General features: G+C 43.2%; 2 protein-coding genes across 7 annotated transcripts in view; one reads left to right on the forward strand and one right to left on the reverse strand.

The window, feature by feature from the left end:
• The window catches only part of RNF216 (ring finger protein 216), a 73,120-nt gene extending 64,949 nt beyond the window's left edge, over window positions 1-8,171 (forward strand). For both annotated transcript variants that reach the window (XM_089540833.1, XM_089540835.1), the window contains exons 16-17: window positions 1,373-1,442; window positions 2,022-8,171. In XM_089540833.1, the coding sequence (XP_089396959.1) occupies window positions 1,373-1,442; window positions 2,022-2,341 (390 nt within the window). In that variant the 3' untranslated portion in view covers window positions 2,342-8,171. The remainder of the gene's footprint in view (window positions 1-1,372; window positions 1,443-2,021) is intronic.
• A 4,482-nt stretch (window positions 8,172-12,653) lies between these two features.
• Window positions 12,654-19,008, reverse strand: part of FSCN1 (fascin actin-bundling protein 1) — a 77,609-nt gene continuing 71,254 nt past the window's right edge. For 4 of the 5 annotated variants that reach the window (XM_089540838.1, XM_089540836.1, XM_089540839.1 and 1 more), the window contains 4 exons: window positions 18,751-18,907; window positions 17,573-17,697; window positions 16,553-16,720; window positions 12,654-15,858 (listed from right to left, as the gene is read on the reverse strand). In XM_089540838.1, coding sequence (XP_089396964.1) covers window positions 15,656-15,858; window positions 16,553-16,720; window positions 17,573-17,697; window positions 18,751-18,907 — 653 coding nt within the window. In that variant the 3' untranslated portion in view covers window positions 12,654-15,655. The remainder of the gene's footprint in view (window positions 15,859-16,552; window positions 16,721-17,572; window positions 17,698-18,750; window positions 18,908-19,008) is intronic. The other variant, XM_089540837.1, reaches the window with a different exon arrangement.

Consider the following 19,008-nt stretch of genomic DNA (forward strand, 5'->3'; position numbering starts at 1 on the left):
TTCCACTGCTGATTGTATGGTTCTACTCTACTGGGGGCCAAACAACACGATGCCAGCCATTATGTGTGTATACCATGCTCTGATCATATGATGCACACTGCTGTCGCTGCATGCCAGCATCTATCTGTGAGTTAATGGCACCAAGATGTTGGAGGATAGAGGTATATGGCTTTTTGTAGGCCTAAGCTAGTCTCCTGTTGTCCGTGGTGGGAATAACAAGAGTGCAGAGAAGTCAAATGGCAGACATAACTCTTATATATGATTTTCACTCTCCATGTTGTTGACACACTGCCACTTTACTCCCGCATAGGTTTTTCTCAATCTTAGCATGAGCAGACTTTTTTTAACCCCTCCCCTTCTAGGAATCCATCCTTCTGCTGAAGTTTTTATTTGAATTCATCTTTTCCCCCCGTCGAACATGCATCCTTTTCTGTCTTCTAATAAATGACCTCATTCTTTGGCTCCCGGAGCCGACGTCTTTCATTTTACGCCCTGCCTGGTTGTCGGGCCTAGCATTCAGAAGCTGAAGCTTTAATCTAAATATTTAATGGTCGAATGCCATTTAAAAGATTAACTGTGCTCCAGCTGCCTCTTGGAAAGGCTGTCTGGGGGGGACATGAGTATTTTTGGGGAGTGGGGGGAGAGTTGCTTGCTGCCATCTGCTTTGTCAGGCCAGCAAGCATGCGGTAGGATCAGTGTTCTGTCTGTAAGCGGCTTAGTCACGCTCTGTAGTGTGGGTGAGGAGTCCATACAAGAACACAGCAAGTTGTCAGCAGCATGACAGTGCACCTGCTGTTTTGCCCTCCTTCTCCCTCCCCACTCTGTCCAGGTTTATGCCCAAAATGCTCACCCTCACAACCAGCCAGCTGCACCCAAATCACAGAAACCTTGTGCATCTGAATCTCTTTCTCCCTCTCCTCACTACAGTAATTAGCTGCATGTAATGCTGTATTTCCAGAGGAAGTAGCATGGATCACTTACCAAATACAGATTCCTGAGAACTTTAGCTTTCTCCCTTCTTCTTCTTCTTCTTCTCCTCCTCCTCTTTATTTTAAAGATAAGTTCCTAATCCTCCTATTGGCAAAGATGTATTTCAAAGAGTTGTGGGTGAAATCTCAGAAACCAGAGGGGATTGCCACGTAAGATTTTAAATGCTCCGGAGGATTAATAAAGAACTGAATAGTGCAGAATACATTTAGGCAAACCGGGTGAGGTTGCATAAATTTCCATATTTCCATAGAGCTTGCAGAATTGGGACTTTGCAGAACTTCCAAGTATGTTCACAAAGAATTTGATTTATTAAGATCTCCCTATTCTGAGCATAGTGATTCATGGCCCTGCTGATGCTTTTGTTTGCTTCTGCCATTTATAGGAGGATGATGAGAAGATAATCCAGGAGATTCAGAAGGAAGCTGAAGAGGAACAAAAAAGGAAAAATGGAGGTTAGTTGTGTGATCCTTCTTCATGCACAAAGCATACTGACTGTGTTGGAACTGTGATCAGGAATCCCTGAACAACAGAGCAGTCCCCAGTACCACAGAAATTCTTTCTCTGACATGTTGACTTTCTCTGCCCTCCATACCTGCATCCAAAGTCCTCATTTATATACAGTCGCCCCTCTGTATCCACAAATTCTGCATCCAGAGATCCCGCCATCCGCAACTTTTTTTTTTAATCCCAAAAGGAAACCTTGAATTTGACATTTTATGTAAGGGACTCCATTTTATTACACCATTGCATATAATGGGACTTTGGTATCCACAAAGGGTCCTGGAACCAAACTGCAGCAGATACCGAAGGCCGACTCTATCTTCCCTATATTCCTCACACAAGACACTCAATCTGCTCCTTAAGATCTGGATTGCCCTGTGGCTGTCCAAATATTTGCACATTTTGAGTCAATGCAAAGGATTTCATAGCTTTGGCTTAATAGCCAGTTACTAGAGTCAAACTAGGAACCCAGCCTGTTCTCCTGTGTTTTGTTTTCCTGCACAAATGCTATTTTTCTTTTCTTTTTGCAGAGAACAGTTTCAAGCGGATTGGGCCCCCAGCAGAAAAGCCTGCAGAGAAAATCCCACGGAATGAAGCCATCCCCAGGCCGGTTCCACAGAACCTTCACCACCAAATGCCCCCTTACCCATTTGTGCACCCTCCCTTCCCTTTGCCTCCCGTCCGTCCACTGTACAACAACATTGGTCACATTAATCTGGGCCCGATCCCTGCCCCTTATGTGCCCCCACTGCCTAACATGCGGGTGAACTATGATTTCCCACAGATGAACCTGCAGCTGGAGCACAATCTTCCTATGCACTTTGGTCCACAGCCTCGGCGTCGGTTCTGATCATGTTCAGAGAGGCATCAGTACTTTTGGGAAGTCACTGCAGGGAAAGTCCACACACTGGCAGACACTGTCCTCCCTTCCCTTCACCTCCCTGACCCTCCTCCCCCAGTAAACTGTAATAAAGAACATACATTTTCATCCTCCCTCCAGTCCTTTCACCACCTATCATGGAACCAGCCTTCATCATTTTGTGCATTCTCTGCTCTATGCAGACATTCATCATTTGGGCGCTGGCTGTGAGCGAGGGTCGAATGGGGCGACGCTGGTTTTGTGCATACTTACTTAGGGAAGTTCTGAGCAAGGAAGAAGGACAAGAATGGCACTGTTTGATGAGGGAAAGCAGCACATTTATATCCTTGTGCCAAAACCGTGATTTGCCTATCTGCCAAAATGTCACTAAGAGTGGGAGGGTGTTGAAGGATTAGTTCCAATTGGCTGTAGATGAACTGAACTGGAAACTGTTTGTTTGGCTGATGTCATATCCTGTTTCACAGATGAAACCACCAATGCCTTGAGAGCGAAGCAGAAGTTGGCAAACGTCAAAACCCCAAGATAGCCAGATGACCAAGAGCATACTCTGAACAAGACTCCCTTAGAGAACCAGTAGCCTTTCCACCATAGTGACCCTTTTGTGCCGTGAGTGAAGGTGACAAATGGCCTTTCTGGGCTAATTCAGCTGTGAAGTAGGATTTTCTAAAGAAATTTTATCTATCTCTTGTTCTTCTTAGAAGCCAAACTTGTGGGTTTGCTCACCTTTCTATATCAAAAGAGGTGTCTGTGAATGTTTTGTCCTGAATGCCTGGGTCTGGGCAGGGCCTCTGGCTTGTTAACATCATGTCTTCCTCTTGTGTGATATGTGGCCCTACGGCCATTTGTTGCTGGGCTTCATTGCCTATGGAAGCATTATGGTTATGGCACTGATTTGGAGGGCTTTGTGTTGGAGAGCAGTGTCAACAAACAGACGGAAGTCCTGGAATCCTTGGACAGGGCCTGTGCTGATTGGTTGGCGGTGCTGAGATGCCCGCTTGTCACTATCTGGCTTGCCATTCAGGGTGTGCAACAGGTTTGTAGCTCTTGCTCAGTGAATTGTGTGGCTGTGAGCCAAACCTCTCTTGGGCGCTCTGTAAATGGAGGTTCCCTTGCTTCCTTTGTTTACTGGTCAGGGAATTTCCCCTGGCAGATGATCAGCTCCTAGATGAGAATGGGCATGCAGCAAAATCTTCATACATATCCATGCTCCTGTGAACCATGGGGAGCCATAATACAGACTCACCTGTACTCTGACTTCACAGAAGCTTATTTGAGGCCCTCCATATATATATGCATGACTGCGTTCAATTGACACATTTGTGGAGCCCACCGGTCCCTAGCTTCTTGGCTGAACTATTTACAGGCTGGTTTTACATCAATACCACCAGTTAACACTTGTGGACTGCCCTCCGAAAGCTCCCATTAACTTGTAAATTGTAAGGTAACTTTATATCTCTGCAGTCATGCCCCCTTTCAGAAGTTACCTCTAGATCCAGACCACTTGTCATTTGTACAACCATCACGTATCAAGCTTCCCTGTTAAATCCATTGGGGTTTAATCCCAACTTCCCTTTTGCTAATAATACAGAAAATATTCTGGCCTTTTGACATACTGAGTTTGGTTTCTTTTTAGAATCCATATTGTTTTTTTTAAAAGCTGTTTTGAATTTAGATTGATTCAGAGTTGCACTTTTCATTCTTTGCCCCAAACAAATCTTTTCTTTTTGACCTCTGTAATGATATGGTGCATCACAGAAAAAGAAAAGTGCAGAGATTTGCTTTCCTCTTTTGCCTATCTGCAAATAAATGTTTATATTTTGTTTTGGCTTTGACTCCTGGGGCTGCCAGTTTGACTCTAGAGTAGCCAAATCTTTCCTCTTTGGAAGGCCTCTTTGGAAAAGAGGGAAAAAATCCAAGAGGAGGAAATTTTTCCAGTAACCATTATGATGATAGGATGATTGCATTCCCCCTCACTCTTCCTTTTGCTGCTTTGCTTTCTCAAAATCAAATAACTTGAATCTTTTTTCTGTCCCGCACCCTTGAATTCAGTAATAAAGCAAATTGAATCTCAATACTTTTATGACTAGGTAGACCTAAAAACACCTGGTTTTGTTTTGTCTACAGACTGGCTCTCTAGTGCCATGAGCTGTAAGTGTCATTTGAACCAGTGCAGGGCAGACTATTCCCTGTACTCTTTGCTCTGGGAATATGATGCACCTGGATGTGGAACATTTGGGTGTCTGTGGAATGGGAACAGATCAGTGTAGCAGTAGTTGTATTTTCCAAGTTGGCTTGATCTAACTTGAAGTTTTATGTTGACTTAAAAATTCCTGTTGCATCAACGGTTTTAATTTTATTATCCATGCTTTATCAAGGGCAGAGGTGGGAAAAGTTCAGCACTCCGGTTGTCAGGCTGAAACTCACAGCATTTCTTACTATTGGCTATGCTAGCCAGGAATGATGGGAGTTCCAGCAGCATCTGGGCACTTTGCTCGATCGTCTACAGTTAAGAATTGTACTGTTGGCTATTTGTTAACAGTGGTGTTGGTCAGGTTTTTTTTTTAGGAAGGAAAGCGAAGCTGACCAGTTGCAATTTAGTTGGTGCTTAAACCTTGACATATAAGTTTCCTTGGAGCAGCAATTGCAGGCCATGCTGTCAGTACTATGCTGTCAAACAACAGTTTAGTGTTGTGTTGCTTTCACATACACACACACATCCCACAAAGGATGGGATGTCTGTTGACAAAATGGTTGGTTGCTGTCATAATCCAAGATAATTTGCCATATTTATTTTTATTTGGCGTAGCAACCAATCAACCATAATAATGTAGCAACCCCCGTCTGCATCACTGTTGTTGCCATAAGAGTGACTTTGTGGGGGAGGCAGTCATATTGTTTAGTTCATACATTAGAGAAGCTGTCCCTGAAGAGTTTAGAGTTGTGTATATGCCCCACTCCCTCTCTACTTGGTTTGGCCATTTTCCTGATTTTTCAGAAAGCTGCTTTCAATGTGGATGAGGCTCCAAGGTATATTTAGCTGCAAAGGAAGTCCAACTGCATTGTGACTCCTTTCCGGAATCCAATCTCTGAAGGCACTTTATCTATTCTTCTCACTTTTGCTGGGATTAAAATAGCATGGCCTTCTAAGATCTTCTGAGGAAGCACCTCACACTGTGCAGTAGACATTTTTACGGTGACTTCAGTAGTATTTCCCACGGTGCAAAGTGTACATGCATAATCGCATGCCCCAGTGATTTCTGCAAAGGTGATGGCTCAAGTCAAATAGTGCAGATGGCTAAAACTTTTCAAGACACACACAGATACCAGGCCTCTTGTCTCCTGCTAGACTTTCCTGAAAGCAACTCAGCAACCATTTCCCATCCAAGCTCTTGGGGAGTCCATTCCAACCTTCTTCCATCATTAGGCTTTCTGTGTTCAGGCTGGATAAAAGTGCTTCCCATTTGCCATAGCAAGATTCAGCCTGGGAACCAACAGTTCAAATATATTAGGTATGAAGGACATTAGCAGTTGAGTTTCCATAAGCTGGAATGGAGGGAGGGACAAAGATAGCCTGCCTTCTGCCACTTGATTGTGCCTATTTCATGGGCCTTCTTTGTGGAAGTCTTCCAGGGAAACACACAGTCGAATATCATAAGCATTCACCAAGCTAGGAGGCCTTGGTGTCTAAAATGGCTGGCCAAACATCCCTCATCTGAGCAGTCCTTTAATTAGGAATAACCCATGTGTTTTCAAAACCTGACTCTTTAATTGCATTATCTTTCCCCATTGCAAAGGTGGAATTCTTTCCGCATTTAACCAACTTTTTTATTTTTCTTATTTGTGACTTGCCTGTTTTTGGTGTATATGGCTTAAACAGTTGCATCCCAGTCCCATGTCTTTTGCTTGCTTTGCTTGGATATACATTGACCGTCTGGTGAGATCTGCTTTTGAGAGTCGTTGGAGATCATGATCTGTTTGTGCATCCCAGGCATCTTCTGATTTTGCTGAGAAAGAAAGTGATTGTCTCTATAAACCTGTGAGCCTCGCTTGCATCTGAAAGGCGGAATATGAGCTCCCTGCTGGAATGTGACATGGGGGCTTGTTCCTACTGAATCATGGTAGTCTTGTGTCTGGGCTGCATTACTTTAGACTGCAGCTGTGGGGGTCATACAGACAAATATTTCGCCATACAAAAGAATTTGCTTGCATATGCATCTCATGGGCTCTGGGTCTGTTCTGGCCTCTTTTCCCTGCCACAAAAATTTCTCTGCATGCCAGAATTCCTTGTGTTGCAATTTGAGAAAGATGTGCCTCAGAAACAGTTGTCTTGGTAGGAGCTAGACTGTGGGAACATGGAATAACTTTGGGATATCAAGAGCCTAGGCCACTTTGAGAGAGACACAGCTCAGAAACGGTTGTATTGGTAAGAGCTAGACTGTGGGTTTGGGATATCAAAGGCCACTTTGAGAGAGACACAGTTGCCTTGTTAAGAGTTAGACCATGGGAACCTGGGACAACCTTGGAATATCAAGAGAGCCTAGGCCACTGATAGTCAATACGGGAGTTTGGGAAAGTTACATTTCTACCAGATGACTAACTCCAGAATTCCCCAGCCAACATAGCCAGTGAAAGTTTCCAAAAAATTAACATTTGCAAGCTCTAGTCAGTCCTTCTACATTAAACTTGCTCCTTCCCTCTCCATCGGTGCCAACGCAATATGGCAGACTAACCTGCAAGAAAAGGGGCTCAAAGGGGAGCCCACCCACCGCCTTCTCAACTCGGTCCTTGTAAAGCCATGTTTTGTCTTTCTCTGGCATTGGCCAGTTTGCTTTTTCTTCTTCCCTTTAGTCAACATGTGGCTACATACTTTAAAGAAACGTGTATTTGGTTTTCTTTTTCATTCTTCTGAACCTCTTTGTGTTTTCTCTGTAATCTCCTTTACTGTTATAATAATTATTATTATTTGAAAGTCCATCTCTCTTTACGGGTAGACAAGGGGAGGTGTCTTTTTTGTACACCCCGAGCTTGGCATTTTAACAGGTACTTTCTTATTATAAAATTTGCAGTGTCTCATTTAACTTGCCTTAAAGGTGGAGAGAGAAATCTAGCATTTGCACTTAGCAAAAGAAGAAGAGAAAAAGACAGGAAAAAAGGAGAAAAAGAGGGGGAAAGAGATTGATTAAAAGAAAAAGAAAACCCTGTCCAGGGGAGGTGTGCATGTCCTGAAACTTTGTATTAAAATAGCTGAAAATGAATATATGGTTTATTAAAAAAGAGAGAGAGAGAGAACAGGAAAAAAAGGAATATTTTTTCTTTACCGTCTGGTAGGAAATTGTTCTAATATTCTCTGTGTAAAAAGTCTCTGTATTATATTGTAATTTGAATTTTTTGTAATTAAACAAAAACATTGTGCACACTGGGGTTTTTTTGCATCTTGTTTCCGACGGAGGATATGTATCTTTTATTTTGGTTGTTGGTATTTGTAAGCTGCAGGAGGCAAGCTATATCCGTAGTTGTCTGCAAATGTTCAGATCGCAGCAGCTCAAAACAGTCCATGTTTCTAGGCGAAATGGTTGAAGCCAGCCGCAAAGGCTTAATTTGTTCCAAATGCAGGAAGGCATAAAAAACCCAAAACAAAACAGGAAAATATCCAAACGGAGAGAGAGATTGAGATCTGAACGATAGCTTCATATTTCACTGCGAACCTCAACCAAGGCCTGAACCGATTGCTCTCTGAGATGAGAATGCCCTTCATCTTGCCTCAACGTTGGATATCTCTGTGCATCTGAATGGTAGCGGCTCCTTCACACTTGACAGATTTCCTCTGCCAAAGTAAGTACTGTACTAACATTTGTTTATATTTATTTGTGTATTTATGGGATTCTGGGTGGCTTTTAGGAATTTAGGATTTCTGCATTTAGGAATTGTGTCTTTATGTAGCCTCTGAAGATGGCAGCCACAGATGCTGGCGAAACGTCAGGAATAAACTCTTCTAGAACGTGGCCACATAAGACCGAAAAACCCACAAAAAACTAAAGAGTCAGGTATTCTACGGTGGTGATTTGATTTGTTCATTTGTTTAAGGCAGGGGTCCCAATCTGTGCTCTGAGGAGCCCTTAGGGTTTTGCATGCGCTTCCCAGGTGCTCCGTGGATGCTCCAGGAAAATGAGAGAAATAAAAATTGGATGAAATTAAAGAATAAGAATATATTCTTATATGTACTCCTAAACACCGTTACCTTGTAAGACATAGGGTAGGTCTCTTAGGAGCTCTGCCATAGAAATAAGGCCTCCGTGAGTCCGAAAGGTTGGGACCCCCTGGTTTAAGGGATTTCTAGCCCGCCTTTCTCCCAAAATGGGATTCAAACATTGATGATGACATTTTTTTCTGCTTTCCACAAGGAAACCAATCTCCCCATTAAATGAATGTGCAGCTGTGTGTGTGTGGATAAGTGACAGGCACATCCAGCCAGATTAGCGCAGCATTTCAGATGCCGAGTGTGTTCAGTATTCATCCCTGGCCCCACTTTCCCTGCCCCCCACATCCAGCCCTGCGCTGGCGTCAACTCATGGGAGCCTGACAGGCGCATCCTCTGCATAATATTACTGGAGAGAGAGAGAGCTCCTTCCTCCCGCTTCCCTTCATTTCTGTCTTGCTGTCAGACTCATTCTGATTCATTCTCTCTGCTATGTCTTTCCCTATTTTGATCCAACTGCCTTGGCAAAAATGTGTCCCTCTGAAATCATGCTATGGCAGATTCACAACCTGAAGCTGGACCGCTTTTCAAAACTCAACCTGATGATGGTAGGCTTTTCAAATGGTAACCTGAGATTTTTTACATCCCCTGAGCATTGGACTATGATTCTAGACACCAGGGTTTGAATCCTCGCTCAGTCATGGAAACACACTGGGCAACCTTGAGCAAGTCATGGCCATGGCAAACCTCCTCTGAAGAAACTTGCCAAGAAAACCCAATGTTAGGGTCACCATAAATCAGAAACAACTTGAAGGCACACACCAATGAAAAACCCAGTTCTGGCCAGAGAGAGGAAGTGCACAGAAGCTAGCCATCACCGCCTCCTTTCATGGCAGAGGTGGTCCTCCAGAGACTTTGGCCTCTCTTTCTCCTCTTTTCTTTTTGCTCTGCAATCTGCCGCCCTTCACTCCCTGAGTGCCTCCAACCCTTTCCTTTCTCTTCCTCTGTCCCTCTCTTGTTGCTTTAATGAGACCGGGGAGAATTGGAAGGGTCAAATGGCAGCAGCAGCTGGGCTGGGGTTCAAAAGCCTTCTGAAAACTGATGGGGCTGATAATTGCTATTTAAGAAGGAAGCGAAGGCAATTGCCTAGAGAGGCATGGGGTGAGTGAGTGGGGGCTGTTGTTTCTCTATGGGTGCCGAGCGCATGCATGTCATGATTAGCACTTTAAAAAAAAATCTCACAAACATTATAATGCACCCAACCAGAGTTACCCCAAGATCAAATGGCTGAACTGGTAAATAAGTATAGCACCTTCCCTACTAACCATGAGTTTTTTTTTTTAAACTTTTTATTGTTGCAAATATACATTAAAATCACATATGAACCAAAGAATAATAAGAAATTTATACATAATATTTCCCTCTATTTTAGCCTTTATCATTCCCTTCCTCAGGCTTCAATTCCAAAAACCCTTCATCTTTGAATATTTATCTTATTACTAACTCTAAGTCTATTACTTAACCATTCCCATAGGATCCTATTGTGAAAAAGATAAAAGTGCCTAGCTATTATATTTCATATTACATTTAACCTTTATATCTAATTGATTGCTATCATAATTTAATTTTTACAATTCAAATAATTTACAATCTTTCTTTTCTCTTTGTATGTATTTTTCCCATGGATTCCAAACCTCGTAATATCTATCTAATACCTCCTCACTTAATAAGGTAGTTAATTTTTGCATTTCACATATTTCCATCACCTTTAGTCTCCAATCTTCTATATTTGGGGTTTCTTCATTCTTCCAGAATTTTGCAAACACCATTCTTGCCGCTATAATAAGGAAGAAGATAAGTTTGTCTTGTTTTTTGTCTAAATTTAGTTTCTCTGAAATGTTTAGAAGATACAGACTTGAATCCGGTCCTCCTCTTAAATCAATCATCTTTTTAATTTCTTTATGTATATTTTCCCAATACTTCTTGGCTTTCTTACAGTTCCACCAGCAGTGCAGGTATGTGCCAATCTTTGATTTGCATTTCCAACAATTCTGACTTGTGTTTTTATACATCTTGGCTAATTTATAGGGTGTCAAATGCCACCTGTACATCATTTTATATAGGTTTTCTTTCAATACGACACATGGAGTATATTTAGATCTAACTTGCCACAATTTTTCCCATGATTCCAATTGAATTTGCTCATCACAATCTTTTGCCCATTTAATCATGTATTCTTTGGTCTCATTCTCCAATTCGACTTTCCTAATCAAATTATATAATTTCGATATTTGTTTCTTAGGATCTACTAACCATGAGTTTTTATGTCCCATCTGCCATCCTTTTAATTACATCTGAAATGCACCCTTTTTGACTAGCCACAGCCCACCAGCGTAAGACCATTTGCATGACTCAAGAAGGTGTCCCAAAATACAAACTGGCCACGTTTCCCTCACTGGTCATGACCCAATACCTTTAACAATAGCCATGATATGCTTAAACTTTTTAATAACGGGAACTAACTGTTCTCCAAATGTTGTTGACTGCAACTCCCAGCAGCCTTAGCCAATGTAGCCAACAATGAGGGGCGATGGGAGTTGCATTCCAGCATCAGATGGAAGATAACAGAGTCCCTAGCGCTCATCTGATCTCATGTGTAATTCCTCACTCTTTATCGTCAATTGTTCAATTCTAGAGTGTTCAAAAAGCTTCACCGTTTGGGAACATCTTAGTCCTAATGTTATTTCCCTGCTCAGCCGTGAAACTCACTGGGTGATCTTTGGCAAGTCACACTCTCTCAGCCTCAGGGGAAGGCAATGGCCAACCTGCTCTGAACAAATCTTGAACATGGGTTCAAGAAAAACCCATGTTAGGTTCCCTTTTAGGGTCACCTTAAGTCAGAAATGACTTGAAGGGACACAACTGCAAAATGTTATTTCTCTGCTTCTGAATTTTGAATTCTTGTTTTGTCCTCTCAATGAATCAAGCCAAGTACCTCTTCCCATGGTGCAAAATGTGAAAATTGTGATTTTTTAAGGTTATATTCTATATTTGAAGATCAAAAGGGATAAAAAGGGGACACTCATCCAGCTGCTCTCTCTGTTTGTTGGAAGCTCGGATTACCAAGGGTTGGTTTTGGAGAAATATTTTGGGAGGGGAAAGGGCCTGAATAGAAGATGAATTTGTCCTCCAAAGAGCAAGTGAAGTAGGGAACTGGAGGTGGGGAGCCTTCCCATCCTACCCTGTCCATAAAAAGCTTGGAGAGTGGGAGGAAATGGGGGACTTTAAAAAAGAGACCCTGCTATTCAGAAGAGGAGCATTTAGCAAATGCACTCTCCTCCTTCCTTCCCCATGATCAAAGCATCGCATGGCCCTTCAATGCCTACTGGCCTATTGAGGGTCAGGGACCTTTTCCCCTCTTCACCCCAGAGAAAGGAACTGTGACAGGGATCAGCCTGACTGCTTTTGAAGGGAAGGGGGAGATCCCAGAAGCAGAGGAGGTGAAAAGGGCAGGACAAGGGGCTCCTCTCCCAATTCTCTTTCCAGACACAAGTGAAAATGAAGTAATTTTTGGTCTCAAGACTCTTTGATTGCCTACAAAATGTTTTGCGGTTTTATAAGGCATCCCAAGTACTTAGTTAAAAGGCAAACATGATGGGTATGTACCTTCAAGTTGCCTGTTGACTTATGGATGACTAACCCATAAACTTCATAAGGTTTTCTTAGGCAGGAAATACTCAGAGGTGGTTTGCCCCTTCCTTCATCTGAAATATAGTTTACAGCACCAGGTATTCAGGGGTAGATCCCCATCTTGGAAGCTGATCTTGCTCAGCTTCCAAGATCAGATAGGATCTGGTGCCTTTAGGATATTTAAGACTTATCATGGTAAATCACCAACAAGTTGCTAGCCTCCATTTCCATAGTTATACAGAAAGCAGGGCAGACCTCTGAAAGTTTGGAGAAGATCTGTGAAACCATCTTAAATCCACGGTGTGTGTATGTCTGAAACAAGAACAACAACAAACCAGAGCTCAGTTATTTTAAGGGTGAGGAAGAAAAGAGAGACTCACATTTTTTATCTGAATGCAGGTTTATTTTTTTTATTTTGTCACTTTCTCTTCTCCATTTGAAGCTTGTTATACAAATGGCACTTACAAAAAGTGTTTTTAAAAAGGAAAAAAAAATCTTAACAAAAGATACCAAAATGTGAGATGCTTTTCAGAGCCACAATAGCCAAGGAAGAAGGCAGGGAGAATGCTTGACTTAGAATCATTACACAGGAGAGAAGGCAGAGGGGTTACATCAGGATTCAAATGATTAGCTGGGAAAGACTTCAGCGGAGGGATACAGTATGCAATGTGAAGGCCAGCAAGTGTTGAGGGATTGGGACCAGTCTCTTGGCCCTTTGGTCAAGTCATCTCTGTTGCCAAACTTGTTGTTTTGTTCCTTCAGTCTCAGTGCTCCAGAAATTTCAAATTGTCCCAGACAACACACTTCTAGACCATATTCCAGATGAGATCGTCTTTACCTCTAAGGCAAGTAATTCCAGTTGTTTGAAAATCTAGCACCAAGCATCAATGGGAGAAGAACCCCTTCAGATGGCAAAGTGGTTTTTAAAAAAAGGCTCAAAACACCTTGCTCCTACTTCCCTCCTCTGCTACTAGCAAGTAAAGGGCTAGCCCCTTGACTTTTGGCAAGAAGAATAAGCCATGGGGTTCTTCTTAAGGTAGTGTGCTTAACAAGGCATGGGACAGATGACCCTCATGGGTTCATAGAGACATAAGAGCACCTTTCATCTGAAGACCCTCAAAGTGGGAGGCCTTAACCAGGCTGGCTTAAGGGAACAGAGCTAACCCACCCCCAGAAGGCATCCAGTATGAAAAATGAGGTGTACATGTACACAAGACTTTTCCAAAACCATTGAGCAGTGTGTTACAAATGTTCACATGGATTATACACTACTACAGACCTATTGGAGGGCATCTCTTGGAGCGCTTTTATAAATAGAGAGGGGAGGACATACCGTTTTGGTTATCTTTCCATATCCAAGATCTAGTCAAGTGGGATGCAGAACTGAAGTGGTCTGCAGAGTGAAAGGAGCTGAACACCAGCCTTGGATAGGGACCCCCCCCCCCCCTTGTAAAAAATGTCAGTAGGAGATATGGACAGGGAGGACAGCTAGCAAGACACATATATAAGCCATAAGCAGATGTCATAACATTTATCTTCAGAACAACAACTAGGGGAAGGAGGAAAGAAATTCCAGCATGGTTAAGTGACAAGAGATGCATTGAACACACACTGTGCAAAATGTTGCCCATTTTAAAAGCTTTCTATATTGTAAATTGAGATTAGCAACTCATTTTCCAGCCACTGCCTAGAAGTGACCAGAAGCAAAAAGACTGTCGCCCTCCCGAATGCACTCACACACACAGCATGGCTTACCCACTCCTGTTTCATCGCCACCTTGACTCTCTTCTCTCCAAAACATACCTTGGCTTCTGCACACACGCACACAAAGCTACTGAGATATATGGCTGTCCTTGAGTCACGATAAACCCTCAAGGAAAGCCAGAAAAAGGAGAGGTAACTTACTAAGCAATAAAACGGGGAACGCTGGGGAATCTTGAACCAGTCTGTGCAACTACTGGGGCTCTGTTCAACTGGGAAACGGAATAGGAACACCTTCCCCAGTTGAACTGGTTGAGGAAATGGCTCTCTTGGGAGGCACACAGAATGGAAACCATGCACTGAGTTGAGATTCCACCCTGGGAGGGAAAAAGAGAAGTTGTGCAGACAGAATGTGCAGCTTGGTGCAGATCAGATACAAATATCAGCAGGCAAGGAACTGAACTTCTTATTAAGGGCTGCCAGACTGAAAACTGCAAAGGATTCCTGTACTTTTAATGGTTGTATAGAGGAGGGAGATTCAGAAGATGCACCTTGGCACACAACCAGGAAACAAGCAATGCCTATCCAGTCCCCAAAGGGACAGGAGCCATTTTCAGTTTTCAGTCTGTTAACCTTACCTCTAACATCACTTTAAGATCCCAAGCGTTATATTTTTTAAAAAAGAAGTTCTATAAAGACTTGAACCTTGCAGGGGAGACATAGAGGAACCATAAGGCAGTGTCAACAACTTCCCAGTGCAGTTGTGAAGCCTTTTTGAAGACAGGCTCTGAGATAGTCCTTGGGCACTTAGAAGCTCAAAGCTGGGGATGAGAGAAGAGGCACTCAGAGCAGCAAAACATTTAACTATTCAGCAAGTCTGGTCTCCCATGAGATGAATGCCTGGAGCTCCTGCAATGCTCTTGTCCACCAAAAGCAACTATTTTTGTACATGCACACAAGTCTCTAATCCCCTTTGCTGCACTCATTTGCTGGCTCAAGTAAATTTGTGAACCAACCCTCTGATTTTTCTCACCACCCTTCCTAGGGTTGCAAGGTATTCTAGGCTACCTCTTCCTTACCTCAGTTAGGGAATTTTGCTAAGGCTCAAACCCCAAGAAAGAGCAACCACTAACTTACTGTGGAAGGCAAACTCGGCTTGTGAAATTGGGGGAACGATGGTTCCCTTTGCCTTTTGAACTGAGCCAAGTCAGTGGGCACTGTGGTGACTCAAAAGACAACTTAGCTCAATAGGCACTCTTGCTAAGAAGCTGCCAAAAGATCACAAGCGCTGGTTCTACAGAGTGGGGTTGATTCCCTTTTTGTCAATTCAGAGGATCAGCACAGAGATAAGGTTTGTTCCCTAACTTCTACAAACCAACCTCCACCTCAAAAAAGTCTATGCAGGAGAGTGCACCTTTTTTTCCCTGCAGGTTAATTAACATTTTCCAGTTTTATTAATAATAATAATAAAAAAGAGACTCAAACAAAAGGAAGAAATCCACCTCCCCCCCAAAAAAAAATATACGGCAGGATATAAGCAGCAGGCCAGTCTGAAAGATAACACCTTTTCTTTAGGAAAAGACACACCAGAACATTAAAAAAATAACCCACAAACAAAAAAATATATATTGGCAACTGAAAGGAGAGGAGTGGGGAGGAAGAGCGCACAGAGCAGAGGGAAGGAAGCTAAAGTGCATTTAATACTCCCAGAGGGTGGAGGGTTCGATTGAGTCGGCCGCTGCTTTGAGGACGCCGGCGTGGTCGCCCTTCAGGTATTTGCCGTTGACTCTGATGGCCACCTTGTTGTAGTCGCAGAACTCAAAGAAGAAGTCCACCGGCGTATCGCTGCTGCTGGTGACGGAAGTCTCATTGCCCACCATCCAGTATTTCCCAGTGGAATCTGCAAGTAAGGAGGGAAATGGTCAGCGGCCCCATTGATGGCAACACAAGAAAAGCCCTGGTTACCGAAAAGCTGCAAAAGGGCAATGTAAAAATCAGTAGTTACAAAGAGAACACCAACCCAATTTCTCCAGCCTCACCCTCCTAGCCACAGGTTTGGCACTCCTATCCTCCCTCTACTATTGCAGTCTTCCTCCAGCCTCCTTCCCTCCTTCCTTCCTTCCTTCCTTCCTTCCTTCCTTCCTCTTTTTCTTGACTGTCGGGGAGGGGGAAATTCTGCTCTGGGTGTCAAATATGCTAGTCATGTAGAACTTATTTCTGTGTAAAACTAACCTAAAACATTCTGCATTGTAGTAACCCAAATTTCACTGCTTTTTGAAATGAAACTGCATTTACATCAATGTCTGTGATTTCTGCCATTACCTCATTAGCATTTCCTCTGACTTATGTCAAGGTGAAGGTAGGCAGGAGGGAAAAGAGCAAAGATGCCTCATCTGGCACTGGCCAGAAGCTTGGAAAGCATTCTTGCAGCCATAAGAGCTAGACCCTTAGCTTTGAAAGGTGAAAGCAGATCTTGGGAGGCTTGTTCCTCCCTTCATGGGTGGTGCAGTAGGGATACACTAAAGAAAATGCCAAGAAGCAGAAAACAGCCAAGGTTACTGAATGAGTACCTTGCAAGGGAAAAGAATGCATACCTTTGATATTGTAGGCTCCGTCATTGAACTCCAGCTGAAAGACATCGTAAGAGGAGCGATTCGAATCCAGGGTGCCAGTCACCTTCCGGCAGCCAATGAAACCATGCTCTCCCCGAAGGACAATGATGGGCCGGTTAATCAGCTTCATGAGGAAGTGCTCTGTCTCACCTGTCCATCAGGGAAAGAAAGGAGGGAAAGGTGTGTTGGCTGAGCTTGCAGGGCACAAACACTGAGGCATCTTAATTTTCATCACAAGAAACAACCACAACTCCGTCATGCCTAGAAGTCCTTTTTTTCCTTCCAAATGCTGCAGTGGCTCAACAGTGAGCTTGGAGATGGTTTGAAAGGAAAGATGCAGTGTAGTTCCACCTGCAGAACTTTAATATTTTATATAGTGATTGTCTTTTAACTAAGTTGTAACCCACCTCGAGCTGTGAGGAGAGGCGGGTAAGATATAAAATTTATCATCATTATCATCTTGCTCCACTCTGCCATACATGATCTCAGCCACTGACTGGAGGGTCACAAAGGTACCAGTACAAATAGTAGACTGCACAAAACTGAAGTTGAAACCCTCACTCCCACAGCTGCTTTCCAAATGGCAATGGCTTTCTATGGTCTGGGGCAAGGATTAGGACACAAGTCCTGGATCAGGCTAAAAGCCTACTAGATCAGCAGTCTGTTCCCATTACAGCCAGTCAGATGGCACTTGGAAACCTATAAAAATACAACACAACCCTTCCAACTATTCCATTCCAACACAACCCATTCCACAGCACTACTGTCTCTGGGACTGGAGTTAATAGACAGCCACCATGACTGTATGCAGAGGGATCATGTAGAAGTCTCAAAGGTGCTACAAAAGATCCCTTTGCATATTGATATTTCAGAATAACATGGCTATGTCTCTGCAACAACAACAAAAACAGTCCTTAATTATGAAAATTTCTCATTGTGAGTGACAAAATTGAGAGGGAATTTTTACACCTTTAACACCCAAATGGGATAAAGACTTCTTACCAGGGGTTTCCACAGTGGCTGCAAGCTGTCCGTTCTTCTTTGCCGTAACATATTTGCCATTGGCTGCCTTCAGTGTGATGCGCCGGTCACACCACTCAATGTCAAAGTAACAGTTGGCATTCCTGCTGTGGCACAGAGAGAGAGAAAGAGAGAGAGATACCAAGCAGTTATGCCATGTAGATGGAAAGAGGACCTAGAAAAGCAGCATCCCCACAACCCTTTGCTTCTGGCCAAGTAGCAGTGGAGAACTGGTTCATACGTTGCATAAAAGTTGAGTACAGAGCAGTAGAGCCCTTCAAACACAACTGGGCCTTGTGCATTGCATACAGCTTTCCACAACAGAGAGAAGAGGTGCCCAGATGTCAAAACCTCAAAGGAAGACAATGTAGAACACTCAGGAAAAAATTAGGACATTACAAAATAAAAACTAAAAACACTAATATAAATGTACATTCATTTCAAACATCTTTGCAGCTATAGTGTAAATGCAATTTTTTTTATCCCAACTTGAATAGACCAACTGATTCAATGGGAACTTGGGAAGTCAACACTTATGCAAGCTCAGTTTAATGGGCTGGAATGCTGTTAAAGATGTAAGTGTCTCACGCAGAATGGCCATGCAGAGGGGCTTTACAGTAAGTTGTGGGGAGGTATATATGCTCTGCCTGCATGTGGATATTTATGCTACGTTGAGGTGGATGTAGGATTACAGCATAAGGCTGTTATGATCCATTTGCAGAAAGGGGTGTGATGCAGCTCTTGCTCTGCTTTTATGCAACAGGTGACTCTGCTCTCAGTTGTCCTGAAAACACCAGCAGCTAGAAGTCACAATCTGATTAGCTCTACAGCCGATGTGATTCAGCTCCTGCAATGAAAAATTCCTTCCAACTTGTCTGGATGGATAATTTGCTGGAAGAGACTAGTCTTAACTACTATTTTAAGCTCAGACATCATCTCCATAAATCGTTTCCAGCAGGCCTTCACAGTTGTGGGACTGCAACTGCAACATAGTTGTGGGACTGCAACTCCCATCAGTGCCAGTCAGTTTGCCTGCCGGTAAAGAGTCTTGGGAGTTATAGCCCCACAACCTCAAGTGGGTCATGCACTCTCCTTCCCCAATTTAAGGGGTCACATTTCCCACAGAGAATAACCACCACACTTAGTTGAGGCAGACTCACTTAGTTGAGGCAGTGGACTGCACCCCTCCATTCGAGGTGAGGGTCCAGTATTTCCCAGTATAGGTCCTGAAGGTGCATTTCTTGGTCTCTTTGTTGATTTCCAGTTGGAAGGTTTCTTGATCTCCCTCCTCATCCTGATTGGCTGAAAGGTCCATCCCTAGATGGGAACCAAAGAGAAAGAGAGATGGGCAAAGTCAACCATGAACTGTGTCTTGGTGCAGAACTGCGATAACCTCTGATGATCTTTTCAGCCTGGAA

This window comes from Sceloporus occidentalis, unplaced genomic scaffold, assembly GCF_023333645.1.
Source record: "Sceloporus occidentalis isolate IW3139 unplaced genomic scaffold, rSceOcc1.0.p SCAF_10, whole genome shotgun sequence".
In the NCBI taxonomy this organism is placed as follows: Eukaryota; Metazoa; Chordata; class Lepidosauria; order Squamata; family Phrynosomatidae; genus Sceloporus; species Sceloporus occidentalis.